Consider the following 22,355-nt stretch of genomic DNA (forward strand, 5'->3'; position numbering starts at 1 on the left):
GTCACTACTGTTATACGGGTGTGTCTATATAGACAGTCACTACTGTTATACCGGTGTGACTAGATAGACAGTCACTACTGTTATACGGGTGTGACTAGATAGACAGTCACTACTGTTATACCGGTGTGACTAGATAGACAGTCACTACTGTTATACCGGTGTGTCTAGATAGTCACTGTTATACCGGTGTGTCTAGATAGTCACTACTGTTATACCGGTGTGTCTATATAGACAGTCACTACTGTTATACGGGTGTGTCTAGATAGACAGTCACTACTGTTATACCGGTGTGACTAGATAGACAGTCACTACTGTTCTACGGGTGTGACTAGAGAGACAGTTACTACTGTTATACCGGTGTGTCTAGATAGACAGTCACTACTGTTATACCGGTGTGTCTAGATAGACAGTCACTACTGTTATACTGGTGTGTCTAGATAGTCACTGTTATACCGGTGTGTCTAGATAGTCACTACTGTTATACCAGTGTGTCTAGATAGACAGTCACTACTGTTATACCAGTGTGACTAGATAGACAGTCACTACTGTTCTACGGGTGTGACTAGAGAGACAGTTACTACTGTTATACCGGTGTGTCTAGATAGACAGTCACTACTGTTATACCGGTGTCTAGATAGACAGTCACTACTGTTATACCGGTGTGTCTAGATAGTCACTGTTATACCGGTGTGTCTAGATAGTCACTACTGTTATACCAGTGTGTCTAGATAGACAGTCACTACTGTTATACCGGTGTGACTAGGTAGACAGTCACTACTGTTCTATGGGTGTGACTAGAGAGACAGTTACTACTGTTACACAGGTATGTCTAGAGAGACAGTCACTACTGTTATACCAGTGTGTCTAGAGAGACAGTCATTACTGTTATACGGGTGTGTCTAGATAGACTGTCACTACTGTTATACGGGTGTGTCTAGATAGACAGTTACTACTGTTATACCGGTGTGACTAGATAGACAGTCACTACTGTTATACGGGTGTGTCTAGATAGACAGTCACTACTGTTATACGGGTGTGTCTAGATAGACAGTCACTACTGTTATACGGGTGTGTCTAGATAGTAACTACTGTTATACCGGTGTGACTAGATAGACAGTCACTGTTATACTTTTGTATCTAGATAGACAACGTCACATGTGGATCCGGGTTCGAATAGGTTCTCAGTACCCCTTGCTTATAGCAAGAGTTAACTAAATGGTGTGGTCCTTCGGACAAGACCGCAAAAACGGAGGTCCCATGTCACGATAAAGATCCCTCCCTGCTCAAAGGCCACAAGTGCTGAGCACAAGCCGAAATTTTGCAGCCCTTCACCGGCAATGGTGACGTCTCCATATGAGTGAAATATTCTCTCAAGGGACGTTAAATAATCAAACAGATAGCCTCTACTGTTATACACCTTCATTTTTTCCTATATAAAATACGATTTAGAACCAACATTTTAACTGTTAAATCAACTCTCACACGTGTGGTCTATTGAACGGTCAACAGTTTACGAACTGTTGACCGGGCAATAGTCCACCTTTTTTCCATTTGGCTATGCAAGTCATGTGATTCTCAGTCTGCTGCTTTGTATATGCATTGGCGAGGATTATTGATTTAACCGATGATGAAATGCAGAATTCAATAGATGAAACCCTAAACAGGAATACGAAAAATGTAATGATTACTAATTCGGATATTGTGTACGTTTTCTTTTAAACTAGGGGATACGTTGATAAACATATGCAATTACACTGTCTTGTTAAAAGTTTAAAGTCAACAAACCATGTGCATCTCGTAAAAACAACCTTTAAACAAGAGATGTTTGTAAAACACATATGCCCCCCATGGTGCAAAATTGAAAAGGGTTATACACACACCTCATTTAATTGATAGTATTATCATCAATTCAAAATATTGAGCAGACAATATCTTCCTATGTCAAGAGTGAATTGACCATGTGACCTAAAATTCAATAGGGGTCATCCACTCCTTATGCTGTACCAGTGTACCAAGTTTGGTATGTGTCAATCAAGCAAATAATTCTTAAAATATAGGAGACAATATATTACTATGTCCAGTTCAACTATTGACTTTTGACCTCAAAATCAATATGGGTCATCCTCTCCTGAAGATGTACCAAGTTTGATGTCTGTCAAGTAAAAGGGTTATCAAGATAGTGAGTGGACAGTATATTACTATGTCCAGTTTGACCCTTGACCATGTGACCTCAAAATCAAAAGGAGTCATCTTCTCCTGAATATACACCAGTGTACTATTTAAAGTTTGATGTCCGTCAAGCAAAGGGTTCTGAAGATATTGAACAGACAGTATATTTCAATGTCAAGGTTGACCCTTGACCTTTAAACATGTAACCTCAAAATCAATAGGGATCATCTTCTGAAGATGTACCAGTGTACCAATTTTGATGTCTGTCAAGCAAAGGGTTCTCAAGATATTGAACGGACAGTATACTCCTATGTCCAGTTTGACCCTTGCTCATGTGACCTAAAAATCATTAGGGGTCATCTTCTGAAGACATATCAGTGTACCAAGTTTGATGTCCGTCAAGCAAAGGGTTCTCTAGACACTGAATGGTCAGTATATTCCTATGCCCAGTTTGACCCTTGACCATATGACCTCAAAATCAATAGGGGTCATCTACTCCTTAGGATGTACCAGTGTGCCAAGTTTGATGTCTTTCAAACAAAGGGTTTTCGAGATATTGAGCGGACATTATATTCTATGTCCAGAGTAGATTGACCCTTGACCTGAAAAACAATAGGGGTCATCTTCCACTCATAACCAACCCACATATGAAATATTATCATCAAGTGAATGGTTCTCAAGATATTGAGTGGACAACATGTGGTCTACAGACCGACCGACAGTTGCAAAACAATATGCCCCCTCTTTTTCAAAGGGAGGGGCATAAAAATGAAGGTGTACAACAAAACAGTTACTGTCCTCGGACAAAGACTGTCCCTCATACGGATCTGTTGCCTTCAGCCTATGACTTTGGGCAACAGATCCGTTCTCAGGTCAAACAAAACAGCCCAAACAAAACAGCCGTTATCCTCGAACTCAGTCGATAACCGTATACTGTTATAGTAGTGTGTCTAGATGGACAGCAACTGATTATTGACCCATTTGTTATATCTCTTGACAGCAACAACTAACTCTCAGAGTTTAAATAAACTCTGAAAAATAAAGACAAAACCCAGTAAAAATGCATTCTTTTTAGTTGTTAATATACAAAATTATCACAAACCTACTTATGGAAGCGCAGGAAACAAATGCAGCTAGCATTTCATACGTTTGACTTGCAATACAAATGGGACTCACACAAATATTCAATGTTGACTAGAAAAATGACTGCTCCTTGATGCACAGTATTCATCAGAGCTTCATGAAATTTTCAACCGAGTTGCTGATGGCATGCAAATTGTTGTCACCAAATATCACATCTAAAGAAGAGACTTGGCACATTCCCCAGAATTGTATACACATTGATAATTTCTATCAATACAGTTCCATATAAAATTCAGTTGCAAAGTGCATGAAATGTGCTTATTTTCACCACTCTTGTTCCACTTTTCTTAGTTTGAAGATATTTGGCATGCCATCAGTCTGAAACATGTTAAGAATGCATAAATACTATTATGTTTACATACATACTTTTTCCATGCCGAAATGAATTTATACTGCAGTACCACAAACAATTATTACTTTCACACTTTCTCACATACACTGTACATAATGACTAGTTTTGATGGGTAGGACATTTTTTCTTCTCAAAAAATTACATAAATATCAAATATCTAACAGAATCTGATCTACAGCAACCAATTCCTGACCTAAATTAAAATTTTAATAGAAATGTTAACACAGAACACATGATGTTTCAGAGATATGTCAAAATTAATACTCGATATTAATAGGAAACTGCCTTATTCATCTTATCAGAAATTTGATCACGTTTAACTCTGGCCGCTGCAAGACTCCATAATCAGATAGGAGTCAATCCCAAATCCCCCTAACATCAGTTGAAATAGCTGGTGAGATAAAGAGACATTTTGCAGATAAGGCAGAATCCAAGCCGGCTGAAATACTCTGCATCAGATGATCAGACGTCACTCCAGCAGCTGAGAATTATATCTCTATACAAATCGCAGAGAAAAAATATGAGGGGACCGTCTTGAAACCAAAGTAAACAAGTAAATGATACAGCTCTTGAGAAGATTCCATTACAATGCGGAGCATAAACTAACTCATCTTATAAATGTAAACCTAACTTTTTCATTTGTATGTTTTGATATAAAATGTAAATAATTGGCACAGGTTGAGTTTATTTTTCAGTTGTTTAAATACGGAGTCTTTCCCTTTAATATATATGTCGCTTCTCAGGAGGAAACGGCAAACTGGAATAATGAAGCTTTCTTTCCACACCTCTTCCTGGCGTGTTGAGAGACGAGACTTTGGCAGTATAATCAATGCTGCATAGTATCCAAATCACATCAATTGGCTCAAATAGAAGAATGCTGCCTGTATTTATGTCAAGGAACAAAGTAACTGTTCACATTCTTTATGAATGCTATACAAGTTCACTCAACACTTTCTTCTTTTGGTAATCCTCATATATAGAGTTCAAACACTTCTGTAAATGCTGGAAGAGAGGTCTTGAAGTTGGTTTAGAGTTCCAGCACATTTTCATTAAGTCATACACTTGTTTGGGGGTATTTTCAGGACAAGCTAGCACCTTTCCTTCTTTTACAAACTGAACAACTTCTTCATGTGTCATACCATAATAAGGTTGTAGTGCAAAGGAAAACAGTTCCCAAAGCAAAACGCCAAATGACCACACATCTGATTGAACAGTAAACTTATTGTAAAGAATAGATTCTGGGGGCATCCAACGAATAGGTATTGCATCATGTTCACTTCCACGATAATACTCTAATGAATGAATGCTTCTTGCCAGTCCAAAGTCAGAAATCTTGACCTCCAGGTCATCCCCTACTAAACAATTTCTGGTGGCCAAGTCTCGATGCACATATCCTTTTTCAGACAAATACACCATTCCACACGCCAACTGCTTTGCAATATACAGCTGGTCAGAAGTGTTTAATGACGGTTTTTGTTGCGAATAAATGTCCATGCTGTGACGCCTTATAATGTAATTGTCACAGCTGTTGAGGCGAAGAAATTCATTCAAATCACCTTTCTTCATATACTCAAACAATAAACACATTGGATTACCTATTGCACAAACCCCCAAGAGTTTCACAATATTTGGATGATCAAATTCTACCATCAATGATGCTTCACGCTGAAAATCTTGCTGTAATTCATCCGAAGCATCTTCCTTCAACATTTTCACAGCAATCAGAGATTCCGATTCACCTTCGACAATATTAGGGACTCTAGCCTTGAACACCCTCCCAAAAGCTCCCTGTCCTATGTCCCTGATGTACACAATATCATTTCTAGGATATTCCATACCCTGAAGTTTGGGGTTAATTTTAGAACACTCAGAGAGTTTGTGGTAACAAGAGTTTGCCGGAAGTTTATCGATGTCAATGTCCAGGTCATCCTGTGGTGTGCTGTTGTACTTAACATGTTTTCGTTGCCTTGAGATCTGACAACAGAGCACACCCATTAGAATTGAGACAAAAACAACCAGGGCAATGACAATGGCGATGATGATGATGATGACAGTGAAGTCCTGGGTTGCTGGCATCTCCAGAGGGACGATCTCTACTGTAAAACAGAACACATACATACAAATTCTGGCTGTTATTTTGAATGAAAATGGTGGACCTGATCATATGAATAAAAATATATACTATAAATACAAAACCAGTTTTTCCATTTCTAATGTATTACAATATATCGGTACTTGATCCAATGTATTGTGGTGCATACTGAAAATTTCTACTTTCATCATAAAATAATTGCTAGATTTTTCAAAATATTACCATGACATTTGGGAATATCACAGAGTTCCCATCTTTGCAAAATGTTGACAGTGTAACACCAAGGTTGGTCCTCCTCTGAACCTGGATTCCTGCAATAGTTTTCTGCTCCCTGAAGGCTGGGAAACACTGACGGAGGGCGTTGGTGAGAGTGAGGCTGCTGACTGTCCCATGGTTGACAGGGAATCCCCGACTTCGTAACGTTCACCGTCCCATTGTACCACTGTCCAGTGCCCATGTAGCACTTATCTACAACATATGCTGATCATTGTAAATTATCAGTATTTCAGGATGATTTATTCCTGCAATTTTGCTTCAATGGTTGATCAGCAAAACATAATTTTCATTAATATTCTATTTGTTTATCACTTTGTTGTTTATTATATTGTATGTATCAGGTTTTTTCTATGTCATAATCAAGATCTATCCAATAGTAATCTCCAGTCATAAAGCTACATATATGATTGGTATTCTTCTTTCATAAAAGTAGTAGATATTCTATGATATGGCTTTTGGTCATAGGTAACACCCATCTGTGACTGCTGTAAGCTAACAGAGCCTTGGGTGTTCTTGGGGTGGGGTTGGGGAGAGATTTAATTTGACGGCTTCAATATTTCTTTCAAACATCACTAACTTGTTACTTGACTGGGTTCCTTGTGAAAAATTTTGCCATCAATACACTGCGAGGCATTGTCATATTTGCTCGTCAACCGGTTACAGTCTGGGAGAGGAATGCTGCTTTTTCTGGCTGCTTTCATTTCATTCCACTGGTCAAAGCACAGCAAATCTCTCACAGCCAAGCAACTCTCACTGAAGTTCACAAATTTAAAAAAAAAAAATTGTCACATCAATTAAATTCATTTTATGGGAACAAAAGCAATCCCATAGTAATAAAAAGTGCTTTATAATTTAAAACTACAAACCTACTTGAATTTCATTCTATTAATTCTAAACAGATTCAAATACTATTGGTATATTGTACACTGCCAGGGGCAAATCTGGTCAAATAATATCATTCCTTTAACCTCCACTAACACTGGGTCTCTAAAAGAAAAATGTTTCCCCCCCATTCACTATTTCAGTCTGCATAGTGTGTGGCCTTGTTTTAATTGGAACACAGCTAATCCTTTCAATTCAATATCAATGAAAAATCTCAGATCAATTGATCATAAACAGGTCCAAATGTATTGAAAAGAAACATGGTTTTTATTAATTCACTGTTGGTGACTTGTGGGATACCAATCACATTTTTCATCCAAACTTTTCAAGATAATCCCGTTTACATGATTCATGAAAACAGGAGAAAACATTTTAATATAAATTTGAAATTAAATCTATATCCCCCCCCCCCCCCCAATTCAATATCATTCTGGAACATTGTGAAAATAGAGGAAGGGGGGTGGGGGTGGTGTTTGTCATAATGTCAGGAAATTTCACAATCTATATCCTATTCAGACAGGACAAGATCTTTTGTTGATTTTAATCTGCCATAAATCATTTCGTTTCCGCCATTAACTACTTGTATCCACACCTTTGAAGAAACCTTGACAAATTTTCAACAACTTCTGACGCCTGCTTTAAAGGTTTGCTCAGACCTACCACTTGTTTCAAGAGGAGTAATATCTTTCCCATGCACTGAATGTTGTAACATCTGCACCAAATTTTGTTAAAAACATTCACTAAACCTTGTAAATGAAGATTACTTTCATCTTAATGAAGTTTAATGACAAACAGATTTTCCACTCCAAAATTTGCATCAACATGGATAGATATTTTCTTCAATTTATTCATGATGTGTGTGAAATCATAATTATGCAATTTGTACACCGCCCACCTTTATGCTAAAGAGCAGCTGATCTGTTGTAAGTGATTTAAATCTATCAGTGCCCCATATTAATTAGAAAGTAATTGCATCTAGATTGTAAGGGATGGCAATTTGTTATTGATATACATCTTAAAAACTTGCTGTCAGAACCTCATGATTTATTTCCTTTTTCAGATTAATATTCATTGTTGATAAATCCGAGTAAGACACTTGTTATAAATCATTACAACATTCCATTCAATGATCAAGATGCAAGAACACATATCACTCATCAACAAAGAATCAGGTCTTTAAGGAATATAATGATGCATTAAAACTGACATAGAACACTATAGAAATATCCCCACATTAATTGTTGATTATTACTTGTTCAATCCATTGATTTCATCTAAAGATAAGCTTGCTTTCAGCTGTTGAAAGGCAATATTTCACTGCAAATACTGATGCCATAGATCTGAGCACAATGAAATTTATATTCATGATCGCAATTATCAAAATACGAATCAAAATTTCCTGACAGGTAATATCAAATACAAGTGATCAGTTTCAATCACTTCACTTTTGCCATTCTATTTTTTTCTGGAGTGCAGATACTAAATATGCATATCCTCCATCAAGCAAAAAACATCTGAACATGTCCAAGATCAAATGGGGAACAACAATAAAAATGCTTTTTCAAGTCTCTAGCATCTAATATACAACATAACATCTGAAAGTCTAGGGTAGCAGAACTGATAAATTTTATACTATGAAATGCACCATTTTATTTTCCTTCCTGGATACTGACAAACTTTACACTGCCATCATTCTGTAGCCATATTGTTTGAAATAACACAACCATGTGATAATCTTAGCAACATCAAATCAGAAAAGGCATGGGTAACAACATTCACTGGACCTTTCCATACTCGGCCAAGGGCTGTAATTCCAATATAGTCATTGGGGAAAATATTGGACCCAAATTGTGAACCTACTCTGTCCTTGTGTGATTTTTGGGGGTCTGAATATGAACCTGAATTTGCACTGCATATATCACATTTAAAAGACAAGGAAATTTAAACATGTTCCCACTCCATTTTTGACATTGTAAATCTTCTTTACCCTAGGCTGGTTTAGTGAAAGTTTGGTTGCAGTTTGATTCATATGATTTGAAGAAGTTGAATATGTTGAAAATATGGAAAGCTTATTGATAATACACATATATGACAGTTGACCAAAATACCACATAAGTTTTTAACTCATATGAGCTAAATCTGATGCAAAATTCAATGATGAATCACATACTTGCAGAGGTGGATGGGTTGTGCCTTTCCAGTCTCCTCAGTGCATCCTGGGAAGGCATAGTTACAGAAGACTTTGAGGGCTGCATCTTTACAGGCAGGTTTCCTCACCATGGACGACAAAACTCCATCCATCAATTCCTTCACCTGAGACTCTTGATCAAGAGATGGATTACCATAGGAAGCATTGAAAAAGATCACACTATTTCCCAAAACATCCTTACAAAATGTTCCATTGTAACGACCACATGTTCCATGGGACCTGAAATTTTTGAAAAAGTTCATTTGATATCATGACTGAAATAAATGTATACGTACAAGAACGTAAAACTTTTTTAATATAGAAGACCACATGAACGAGAACCCAGGAATAAACATCAAGTAATAAAACTGTTCGAACATATGCACTATAATGCAAGGACCACTCGAATCATTTACAATTGTGGGGGTCAACTTTCATGGATTGTTGGGATTATATTGAGATTTGCAAATTTTTTTTGGTGTGTGTGTGTGTGTGTACTTTTGGGGATATGGTTTCTGTATATTGAAAAAAATATTGTGCATTTCATTGTGGTTTGAAATTCATGAGAAGGGTGTCCACGAAACTCTTGAAAATTGAGCCCCTGAAATTTAGTGATTCTAATGCATTTCATTGATGTGCTTTCCATCTTGGCTGGTGTGGTAATTGTTCACATGCATGATAGGGCAAGTACTGTACTTTAAATGCACCTTTTGCTTTAAAAATCCTTGAGTAATATCCAGTGCAAACTTGATCAATCTTCTTCACATCATACTTTTATTTCACACAAATTAGAAACTAATTGGAAATAAAAATGCAAACAGAATTCAATGGTATTCAACCTAATCATTCAATGTCATTATCCATCAAATTTTACAACAATAATTTGCAAATGGAATTATTTGGTTAAGTCGCCAAAATTACAGTTGTAAATTTCAAGAACACATTTGGACCAAAATTATGTACTTAAAGAGCATTAAAATACTCGACAGTCCTGTTAAAAGTTTAATGTTCAGCTTCAACTCAAAGTCTTACCCAACAATTAGGACCTCATCAACAACAAAAATCAATTCTGAACACTTGACTTCAACCAAATGAATTCTGTCTTTGAGAGTGTCAAATATCATTATCCTTATAGATGAAGTTGAATTAATTGAGCAAAACTACACTCTAGAACCCAATACATGCAATGGGACAAGATTAGTAATAAATTGTCCCTTGGTGTGAAGCACAAAGTGAATATTGACTCCACAGCTGAAGTGACTACTTTACATACAGGTGTTCCAAGAGACCTTAACATCCATAACCCCTAAATGGCAAACCACATAGGAACTTCTTGTAAATACTAGTACACTTGCAAGCCATGGCCTATTTTTTTTCTTACCATGTGAAAATAAAAACAGAAATGGCCTATATACTATTACATGAAATGCATTTAAATCATGTTCTAGGTAATGCATGGGGTCCTTCATTGGTGAAATATGACAAAGCACAGTTCTTCTAGACTGGAATGACATATAAGTTTTCAAGATTATGAACCTAAATTAATCCAAAATGACAATTTTTAGAGCTGCTGACCTTTTGAAATGGAGCCAAACTGACAAATAGTTACAATGTGGGGAGCACTTGGGATGATTGGGACATGACCGAACAGTCACTCAATGGTCACCAATCCATCATAGACAACATTAAACATTGCAAAATCATGTAAATAGTGTTTGTCTAATCATGTCAAACACATGGTCCATGGACAACAGCACTCACCACTCAATAGAAGGGTAAATCCCTGATGGGGAGGAAGCCTACATAGGCTATGCTTGTTGCCCGATTCTTTGAATTTATCAATGTTTAAATTAAATTGGTCACCAATCCATCACAGACATTAAACATTCCTAAATCATGCCGAATCATGCTGCCTCTGGGCAATAGTCACTCTCCACATTTACACCAAACCAGTTCAAGGTCACTTGCTCACACACACACACACACACATATATGGGGTGACCTACAGAAATATAAAGGTTTGCTCAGCATTTGCAACTTATCACATTATTTCAATAATTATATGCTAATTTTGATAAATTGATGTCTCAGAGAAATGGGATCCTTCCCTGCTACTAACATGAAGCCTTTTTCTCTTTTTGGTGAAGATTAACAAATGTATAATACAAATAAAAGCAAAGAAAACTGCATAATTCCCAGTTGGCTTGTTTTAGGGACGTGTTATGATTTTATCAAGTCAAAACATATCATGTGAGAGCCTGGGATCAAAGTTCCCTTGCCCTCAGATGACTTTGTATATGTTTTGTTTTGGCTCACTGCTTGACATACACCATACTTCAAGTGCTTTTTAGTGAGCCATGCGATAGCCAAGGGAAAAACCTTTTCCACATATTATTTCCCACGATAAAAGTTTTCCAGCAACTTGCAGGTGACGTTCTTGTTGAGATTATCACCAGAATACGGAAATAATTTTTTACACAACCCCCAAATAAAAAAATTGAATGAAACATAAATCATTTATTCTGTCTCATTGTATTGGCTCATGCTGCCTCTTGTGGGTTCCTGATTAGAAAGAACCGATTGCATTGTTCAGTACTAATGGGTCATAATTCACAAAGTGAACAATAGATGATCATTAACTGTGATGGGAATCCATCACAGGCACATGTACCATATCTATTTTTTTGTTACATATATAAATGCATACATAATTATAATTTAAAAAGTATGAGAATATTCAGCCCCAAATAATGTACATGTCATACCTTAATCATATTTTTTTTGCAACATATAAAAATGTATATATAGAGAATCTCCCATGGTCTGATATAATTTATATTCAATGAGTTGTGTACTTTCTATCCCCAAGCCTTGGGAGATATTTTATCACATGATAACATACCCACCCCACCCCCCTGTAAACATACTAGGTAAAATTGACATTTGTGACATCATAAACGGCGTAGGAAAACAGTGTAATAATTAAAATTTAAGAAATGGGTGATATCCACTGGATAAAGGAGTAAACATGTGATACGCTACAATTTGAAAAATATCAGAATATTCAGTTAAAAAATCAAAATTGTACTCACCTTTCTGGCACAGGACTGACTCTGTCTGTAGAAACAAAATTAAGAATTGCAAGTAAAAAGGATAATTTCTGCGAATGGGTTTGCATCGTGCTAATCCTTCAAAACTACTGTTCTCCTACCACTGTAAATTTGTCTCTCATTAAAACACCAAACGAAATACACTTTGTTTATCAAAAATCCACCTTCAATGGGGAAAAGTACATTTTATCAGGAAAGACGAGCTTCAATTATTTTCTTCAGCCTCAATTCACAGGGGGAAAAAAATAGAAGTTTCAAAATAAAGTTTCATAAAACCAGAAATAAGAACATGACAAGCCAAGATAAGTGTCCGTGAAACACAGTAGAGGGAGGCGTCAATTTTCACCACTGCCTGCTTTCAATAACAACCATCTCTCTCAAGTTAATGTCCACATTGACCAACACCTCATTATCAAAATCACATGCAGAGGGAGAAAGCAAGTTTTTACAGTGTGAAAAAGAGGTTCTCAGATCACTAGATTTCTTCTCGAGCCATCTGTCATGAAATTTCTCATCCAAAAGAACCAAAGCTGTCTAATCAAAAATTCTTATCAACTTATAATAGAACAAGTTATTTTCAAGTTCTTATCTTAATGTAAAAAATCATCGGAGATGGTTTATCAAGTTCTAAGATCAAAATATTTTGTTAATATTCTAGCATCCTCTGTGATGTCTGTAGGAAAATAAACAGGCTGGCTGTGTCAACTGAGCATGCCCAGTAGGGGCCACGATATTGAAACATATCATAGAACACTAAAACACACAAAATTTCAAAATATGGAGAAGAAACTCTAAATGCTATGGATAACCATCACTAGAATGCTGTTTTCATTCTCTTCATTAGTCCAAGCAGTCATAAATCCTGTCAGTAATTAGAAAGGATTAAATCCAAATAACAGCCTTTGTTTTAATACTGGTTTTCTTTCCAATGATGCACAATGAGTTTTCTATATAGATAAAGTATATCTCTGTTGAAATGTTCAACATCATCTGTTTGTTGAGCTCAAGCCAACACAACTGATAAAGATGTCAATGGTATTCTATCTTATGAATCCATCAAAGTAGCAAACATTGCATGAAGAATCTTCCACAATCTCTAGCCCCATGCCTTCTCTCTGTTGTCACTATTCACCAGTCCTAAATATGTATGAACTCAGGGATTTCGTTATAGTCTAATATTTATAAAAGAAATGTTTGCAGTATTTTGTTAACCTAATTAAAGTCTTTGTCTGGCTAACAACAAAATAAACCTTTATCTAAATATTTGTACTTTTTCAAGTTATTCTTCTGGAGGCTACTCAAAAGAATCAGAAAGAACCCAGCGATCACAGGAGGGACTGTTAAATAGACACCTCACAAAGAGAAGAAATATGCAACTGATTTTATGATAACTTTTGATATGCAAAGTTGCAGGGCATTGCAGGTTACTAGAGAGCTGAGAGCACAAAGGGACATAACTTAAAAAAATCGAAAATAAAAAGTATTTAATTGCTCTTACCATTGATTTGTGGTGTTAAAACCACTACCTGGGCCTCCCTTGTTTTGACCTTGAGTCCACTGGTCAGATGGTTCTTGCCCCGACATTTAAAGGTCAAATTGGTGGTAACAGCTTGTATGCTTAAGACGGACTCCTGCATCTCGGGTTCTTTTGAAGTAATGATAGTTAGTCCACTTATCTCTGAGGAATTCAGCTGTTAAAAAGAAATACAGAAAACCTTGTTATGTAAACTCCAATACCTCTTTATAAACAGAAATTATTTGATAGGTATTATAGAAGAGGAAATTATCATTTCATCATGATCCTAACCATGTTTCATCATAATCCTTTTATGATTTTAAACTCGATCATTATCACTTCCCATAAGGAATCTCCATGACACTGCTTTGAAAAGTGCCAATAGAAAGGTCCTGTGACAAGGAATATGAAAGTTCTAGTACCAAGCGTTCAAGAGTCATGACCAAGCTACAGATTTACAGACAGACTAACAGACCGAAAATTATATGCTCCCGAGTCTTCGATTACCAGGGCATAAATAATTCTGAAATTTCCTTCTAGAGACTTTGACATGAACAACTGACTATATCTTTTGAGCACTTCAAATCTTTGTGCAAGTTGGCAATCCTGGTAAAATTAGTTACATGTCTTAGTCCTCAAAATGGGTAATCCCTTAAATACATGAAAAATAATGTAAACTGCACAAGTGACAAGGCTTTCAGCTGATTGTTCCTGATCTACATATTTCTATACATTACATACACACTCACCACTGTGTCATTTTTGTCCAGCCACTCTAATTCTGGGGCAGGGATTCCCTTTATTTTACACAAAAGTTGTAGAGAGACTCCATACATCACGTGCCGATCAATAGGGTGCTTCTGAATGAACTTTACAGGAACTGAAATGAAAGTTTTCTACTTATTTACATATATCAAAAGATAATTTAAAAGTACAGTGAAATTCATCATGTGTACATTTGATTCATACCAATTTACTCATTCTGTGGAGGATGCATGTTTGGCTATTCTATGAAGAGTTAAGCCCCCTCCTATTTTATAGCTTCATATTTATTATTTATCATACTTGGGGAAAATCATTTATAGCTAATGCTTGATAACATTGGAATATCAGTACAATACCCCAAATAAAACATTTCAGTGTTTGTTGTCAGTAGGTTTCCAATTTTAACACTTATAAGTACTTGGTACATTTTATTTATCAACATCTGAAGCATTCAACATCCAGGTTATTGGCACAACTGTAGCACTATGGGATTACAGAGAATTTTTTTTTAATCAAAGTTTCAATTATGTTGCTTCATGAAAATGATATCTCTCGGTTTTATTGCTTGGATGTGTCAACAGCTAATTTAACATACAAAAACAAAAATATCATATTGTTCCCATCGATAGAAAAAAAAAAAAAAGATGGCCAAGGTCACAAGGACAAATATCTTGGTACCCGTATAAAGGTCTTGTAACAAGAAATACTCATGTACAATATGAAAGCTCTAATATTTACCATTTATAAGTTATGACCAATGTAAAAAAAAAAAATTAAAAGTAGGTCAAATGGTTTAGTACCAATGGAAAGGTCTTGTCACAAGGAATACTCATGTGAAATCAAAGCTCTATCACTTACTGTTCAAAAGTTATTAGCAAGGTTAAAGTTTTCAAAAAGTAGGTCAAACTCCAAGGTCAAAGGGTAAAAATTGTTGGTACCCACCGAAAGGTCTTGTCACAAAGAATACTCATGTGAAATATCAAAGCTTTATCACTTACTGTTCAAAAGTTATTAGCAAGGTTAAAGTTTCAGACAATTACAGACAGGACAAAAACAATATGCTGTTAAAATATCAACTGTATCAATTCCTAATGGTTGCCATATATATCTCATAAAGAAGACTTCAAAATTTGGGCAGAACTGCTCCTTTACTGATCCTATTTCTTTATACCTACATAGCCGACAGTGAACCATCAACATATCTCCATATCTTATAAGTATCCGACATCTTATCATACATCCTACTAGTTCTATAAGTATCCGACATCTTATACATCCTACTAGTTCTATAAGTATCCGACATCATACATCCTACTAGTTCTATAAGTATCCGACATCATACATCCTACTAGTTCTATAAGTATCCGACATCTTATCATACATCCTACTAGTTCTATAAGTATCCGACATCTTATACATCCTACTAGTTCTATAAGTATCCGACATCATACATCCTACTAGTTCTATAAGTATCCGACATCATACATCCTACTAGTTCTATAAGTATCCGACATCTTATCATACATCCTACTAGTTCTATAAGTATCCTACTAGTTCTATAAGTATCCGACATCATACATCCTACTAGTTCTATAAGTATCCGACATCTTATCATACATCCTACTAGTTCTATAAGTATCTTATACATCCTACTAGTTATATAAGTATCTTATACATTCTACTAGTTCTATAAGTATCCGACATCATACATCCTACTAGTTCTATAAGTATCCGACATCTTATCATACATCCTACTAGTTATATAAGTATCCGACATCTTATCATACATCCTACTAGTTCTTTAAGTATCCGACATCTTATACATCCTACTAGTTCTATAAGTATCTTATAATCCGACTAGTTCTATAAGTATCCGACATCTTATCATACATCCTACTAGTTCTACAAGTATCCAACATCTTATACATCCTACTAGTTTTATAAGCATCCGACATCTCATCATACATCCTTCTAGTTCTATAAGTATCCGACATCTTATCATACATCCTACTAGTTCTATAAGTATCCGACATCTCATCATACATCCTACTAGTTCTATAAGTATCCGACATCTTATCATACATCCTACTAGTTCTATAAGTATCCGACATACATAGTACTAATTCTATAAGTATCCAACATCTTATCATACATCCTATTAGTTCTCTATGGTTATCCGACATCTTATCATACATCCTACTAATTCTCTATGGTTATTGGTGATAGGTCAGATCCAAGTCATGTGGCACTTCAAAATGAGTGTGTATTGAAATTGCCTGTTAGAAACTCTTGGCAATATTCAGATACTATTCATAATCAATTCTAAAAACTTCATTCAACAATAAAAAAAAGAAAAAGAAGATACAACTAATACCCTGCAGGATTGCATTCTGCATCATGTTATGTACCATTCGTGCAGAATTTGTGAATTTTGCATAGCAGACATGCTCAGGTGAGCCAAAAAAAAAAACCCCCTAACCTCAAATATGTCAAACACAGCAGAAATTGCTGAATTTATATCAGCATTGACATTTCTGGGTGTGTCTAATATACAAAAGCAGGAATTGTCAGGTCTGCGTATTGATCCTATATATAATACAAGAACAGCCCATTCTCCTGAAATGCCCTCTCAGTATTAATGCCAAAATATTAATATGTCTGGAAAAAAAAACCTACATGCCATTATTTCTCTCCATATGAAAATGCTGAAGTATTGATTTCATATACACAAGATCAGCTAATCTTGACTTTAATACATTGCCTACATTTATTTCTTATCAGAATATAAAATCAATTTCTTTTCAAGTCTTCAAAGCTATGTTGTGGGAGCAATTTAGTTTGAGAATTACTTCTTTGAACAGGACATATATCAAACTAATTTTTTCAGAAGTGTTGCAAGAAGACATCCATTACAAAGACCAGAATGCTGTGAAAAGGGAAATAACTCCATTAACTAAACAATAGTGTGTTTTGATTTATTTTTCTGTCTTAAAATACTAGAAATCAGACTTATTCCTCAATGTGGTTAAAGTCCACAACATGATTGAATGATATGTTTGTCTATTTGTTAGAACAAAAACAAAAAACTTAACCGACCAAATAAAAATTTAACAAACCAACAATGCCTTGCCACTGCATGCTCATCTTTTCCATTAAATGCCTTATTTTATGGCTAGATACCCGTTTTGTAAAGAAGAGCACTTAGCGAGAGCATGCACTATACTGATCAATATCGAAAATCTTCTACAACAAAACAAATTCTTGTGCAGACATGACTCAAGTGGCCATTTGCTGTGAAATGTCACCAGCTTTCTCTCCTGGGGTGACATGCTTGGCAGAGTTTTACCTACCACAGTGTGCAATGTAGTGACCAGACTATTTACTCAAAGGCACTTGGTGCCATAAAACTCAGTAAACCTCTCATCAACCCTACACTTCTGTGTCAATATTACCTATATCTCTTTCATTAATTGCCATTTATCACAGAATTATAATAGCACAAGGTCTTGGGATTTGAATAAATAGGTTTTGTGTAATTTGTGATAACATGATCTGGGTGATTCACACCAGACAAGGCGGTATGTAAAAACATAGTCAAGTGTGAGAGGAAAACAAACATACCCCAAATCTTAATGCACCCTTAGTTTATTTGGAAAGTAAAAGATGTACCTGAAATACCTTTATTTCTAATCCGATATCAATCTCTGTGGATTAAGGTGGCCTATTTTCATGAATGAATAATCGTACAAGACTAAGGGTGTGGACATCTTAAGTCAACTGAACTACCTTGAAGAATAGACAAAATCAATGTCTTTTTCCTCCCAGTACTTCTTTGTGACAAGTCAACGAAACATGGATCTGTGTCTAGCTCCACTGATTCATGTATACAGTATTTGAGGGAGCATGCACTGAAGATTAATATAATCAAAATAAAGTCACCCTAAATGTATTAAATATGAACACTCGCCTACTCATGTACAAATCAGAGACATCTATAGAGGTTCAGCGGCAACACTTTTATTCTGATTATATCATGAATATATACTTGTGTTTTTATTTTCATCAAATTTTATGGCTGAAATGATACACCCACTTCACGATGCAATACGTATTGGAATACTTATGCCACGATTCAATATTTTCAATACGATATATTCTATAGAAGAAACCATTAATTACGAAGATTCAGTCAAAATTTCAAAAGTAAACTGTTTCCAAACCACTGAACGGTAAGATGCCTGTTGGCTCTGTAGTTTAAACTGATTCATTAGGCCATATTCAAAAATGTTTGTTTCCCCTCTCCCGACCCTAAATTTCAGAGGAGGGTCGGTAGATAGGTAAAAAAGTTTCTTTTAGCCAGCAGAATTTTATTTAGTATGAAATCCCCATGACCATTAACAAAGTCCGATACCAAAACGTCATAAAGCAAATCATTCCATATTTTTCGTCAAACTCGTAAAGTTGGTTCTTGCGTAAAGTTCTGCTTTGATTGTCATGTTTGGCAATTAGGGGAAGGTGTTGATATTTCGGACAGTACTTCATGTATTTCAGAATTACTCTTTATCTAACCACTGAACGTATACATATTGTACATATAAAACAGTTGATGATAATAATAATAATGTCCTTTATTTAAACAGGATAGCACAATTAGTTTAGAACTAGTTTACATTGTGGTCCTGAAAACATATAAACAGACAGCAGTATTATACAGATACAATATAAAATAGTATATGAAGGTATGTTGTATACATACATGTATGCTATTTACATATATAAAACTGAAAATAAAACAAAATAAATAAATAAAAATAAAACTGAAAATAATCAAAAACAAATCTATATGGTTTTAATTTCCTGAATGAAAAAAATTTCTAAGTCTTTTTGTCAGACTTGATACAATGAACACTTGGTTTTCATCGGATTTTTTAAATTATTGACCTGAATTTACCCTGAAATTTTACGGAAATAAAAAAAAAAATTGCCAGAATGACGGAATAAAAACTTTTGGGTTGGTGTAACTTTCTCAGACTCAGTTGGGCAAGGGGGAAACAAACTATATTTTTATTCTGGCCTTATTGGCTTTGGCAATGGCATTTCCTATTCATGTGTTTTTATTAAAATAACTGAGTATTTTTTTAAGAATTGTAGATTGATATATCATATCAATATTATTGATCAATTGACAGAAGTAAATCTAGTATTTTATTGGGTAGCACATGAGACAGATTAAAATGGAAGGGGTTTAGCCTCTCTCCACAGCAGTGTAAGAAGGGCCAAGACATTACATGATTTTTTTTAACTTATCTTATTTGTTTGGCTATAGTTATGTTGCATAATTAGCAGGGCCATAATTCAAGTGCAATTATTTTATGCTAATAGTCAAATTACGCTAATGCTATATTAATTTCTGGTTAAGAGTTGCAAAATCATGATCAGTTAATTCCTTCAGTAATGCATGTGAATTCTTTTATTTTATTTGTAAGCAATTCTATCAAAGTCCTGTGTTGTGGTTTGTAAATGTTTATCCTATATATGATAAACATGAATTTTATTCATGGACTCCACAAATTACCCCAAGCCTTTTGTTTCTCGTGCATGTGAAAATAGTAAATTCAGGTCAAGAATGCATTGAACCAAACACTGAGGCAATGAATCGAACGTTTATATTGAACATCAATATTTTGATGAATCGTTTCAGCCATTACATAATAACCTCCAGCATCCATTGTAAATTAATATTCTCAACACTGAAACCACTGCTCTGGCAATCTCTTGCTTCAAAAAACTTGAAAGTCTTCCGACTTATTCCACTTTCATTTGAGGTTCACTTATTCATGTTTCGTTTTTCCAAACTTAATCTTACCCAAACTATACACGTGACATAAACCATTAGCACTGGATCATCAGCATTTCAAAAGACAATATTTACATTTGCCAATGCACTTCCTTATATGACAGTACTAATGAAATCGATGTTCAATTTCGTATGACATGAATTTGGTCACGTGATCAGTTTGTTCTTGCGTATGAATACAATCACCGCTTCAAAAGTCAGTTCCTGTATTTTCACCTGGCTTCTTGCTTATGCAATGCAGTGGGGGATTTAGACCCCCCCCCCCCCCCCCCCCCCCGCCACAAATTTAAATAATAGAAATAGTGCGAGTAAAATTCCAGATTGGGACCCAAAATGGCTGAGTATTTTGGCTAATACTTGACGTTCACCCCCACCCCCCTTCGTAAAACCTGGATCCGCCACTGCAATGATATCATAACAGAAACAAACGCAGCAGGATATTTATACAGATTTTATTTTGTAAACAAACAAGAATTTCATCAATTTATAAAAGAGAAACATTAAACATATCATTCTGTTGTTTCATTTTATACAGTTTTAAATACCATCTGCAACTTCTGCATGGCGATTTTATAAAGTTCTATGATATTGGAAGTGAAGACATGTAGACAGAGTTATAAGCCTATTTACTTTATGATAAGTTAACCTGTTGTTTCCTGGCAACTTCCATCACGGCTATGACTCGGCATGATCATAAGCAAGGCTGGTTTCGAGGCTCGAAAAATATAGATGTTCATGTCAGGGTACCGGTGCGAGTCTTCATTAAAATCCTACAACAGAAATTTCTCAAGTGAACAAAAACTCCGTCAGTTCGTTTTTATTTTCTTTTACACACACTGAAGGTAAATAAAAGACGCAACCTACCTGCACTTTGTCTAAATCTGTCCTACTGTCTTGAATCGTCTCCTGCATGGCTACGTTTACTGCGAGTCCTAACGATGAACATACCGTTGTTTCTTTCCAAAAACCCGACTAAGATCTTAATGTTAACTTGACCCATCATATCCACCATCAATTCTCTCAGATCCTTTGAATTTCTGTCGAAATCTGTGATCAACAAGCGTTTTCAACTTAGTAAGCTAGACCGACACCAGTTTCTCCATCGCTGATCGCGACCAAATCACATCACGGATGTAGTTTACTCCGCTCTTCTTCTTGTCATTTCAGTTAACTTTACGCTCTAAATTACCTTTATTTTACACATGTTTCGTCTTTTTTTTTTTTTAACATTTTCAATTAAATATCTCTATCTTATATTCTCTTTTATATTGTTCCTAATTTTTTATTCGATAAAACTCTAACGAACTATATTTTGTGTTCTACGATCGTTAGTTTGGTCATCTGCTACATAATCATGGAAGCTCGGTAAGAACACAAATCAAAATAGAAAATATAAATATAAGAAATAAAATATCATTTTTGAATGTTATTGGGATATGACATGAAGTTGGTACGTGATCAAATCTACTATAACGCCCTTTGGGCGTTATAGGATTTGATCACGTGACCAACTTCATGTCATATCCCAACAACATTCAAAAATGATATCTTATTTCTTAAATATACAAGGTGAAGGTGATCAAGTTATTCAAAATTGGAATGTAAGAAAAGTTATACAATGAAAATGGAGCCCAGCAGGGGCAAGGAAACTTTTAGGAAAGTAGCCATAAGATATGTATAAATTTCTTGCATGCATAAAAGGATTTGCAAAATATTTTTGAAATACATGTACGGTGTACCATGAATGGCAATATCTTTTTCTGAAAAATCTTGCACACCGATTCGAATAGGAGTAAATACATGCAGTATCAACACTTCCCACAGATACTAAGAATTAGCTGATTAGACATTAGCAATAGTGAACGCTTCAATCTAAACAATAAAAATGGGGACCACACACTGAATTTAAACCCTATATAAACATCATTTTTGCAGACAAAGATTTATAGAGCAATGAATCCACTCCTGCACAACACACCATATTAAAAACAAAACTAACATAATG

The 22,355-nt window shown here is 35.4% G+C and overlaps 1 protein-coding gene and 1 long non-coding RNA gene across 2 annotated transcripts in view; both read right to left on the reverse strand.

Moving 5' to 3' along the window:
• Nucleotides 1-3,224: 3,224 nt before the first annotated feature.
• The window catches only part of LOC125668992 (muscle, skeletal receptor tyrosine protein kinase-like), a 44,771-nt gene continuing 25,640 nt past the window's right edge, over nucleotides 3,225-22,355 (reverse strand). The window contains exons 10-16 of the mRNA XM_048903439.2: nucleotides 14,478-14,608; nucleotides 13,711-13,903; nucleotides 12,195-12,219; nucleotides 9,085-9,342; nucleotides 6,610-6,785; nucleotides 5,979-6,224; nucleotides 3,225-5,760 (exon numbers count right to left, since the gene is read on the reverse strand). Of these exons, the coding sequence (XP_048759396.2) occupies nucleotides 4,595-5,760; nucleotides 5,979-6,224; nucleotides 6,610-6,785; nucleotides 9,085-9,342; nucleotides 12,195-12,219; nucleotides 13,711-13,903; nucleotides 14,478-14,608 (2,195 nt within the window). The 3' untranslated portion in view covers nucleotides 3,225-4,594. The remainder of the gene's footprint in view (nucleotides 5,761-5,978; nucleotides 6,225-6,609; nucleotides 6,786-9,084; nucleotides 9,343-12,194; nucleotides 12,220-13,710; nucleotides 13,904-14,477; nucleotides 14,609-22,355) is intronic.
• On the reverse strand, nucleotides 20,787-22,353 carry LOC125668514 (uncharacterized). The gene is made up of 2 exons (XR_007367661.2): nucleotides 21,215-22,353; nucleotides 20,787-21,120 (listed from the first exon to the last, which is right to left on the reverse strand). It is a non-coding gene; the product is annotated as an uncharacterized LOC125668514 (long non-coding RNA).

Source organism: Ostrea edulis, chromosome 4 (genome assembly GCF_947568905.1).
Source record: "Ostrea edulis chromosome 4, xbOstEdul1.1, whole genome shotgun sequence".
NCBI lineage: Eukaryota > Metazoa > Mollusca > Bivalvia > Ostreida > Ostreidae > Ostrea > Ostrea edulis.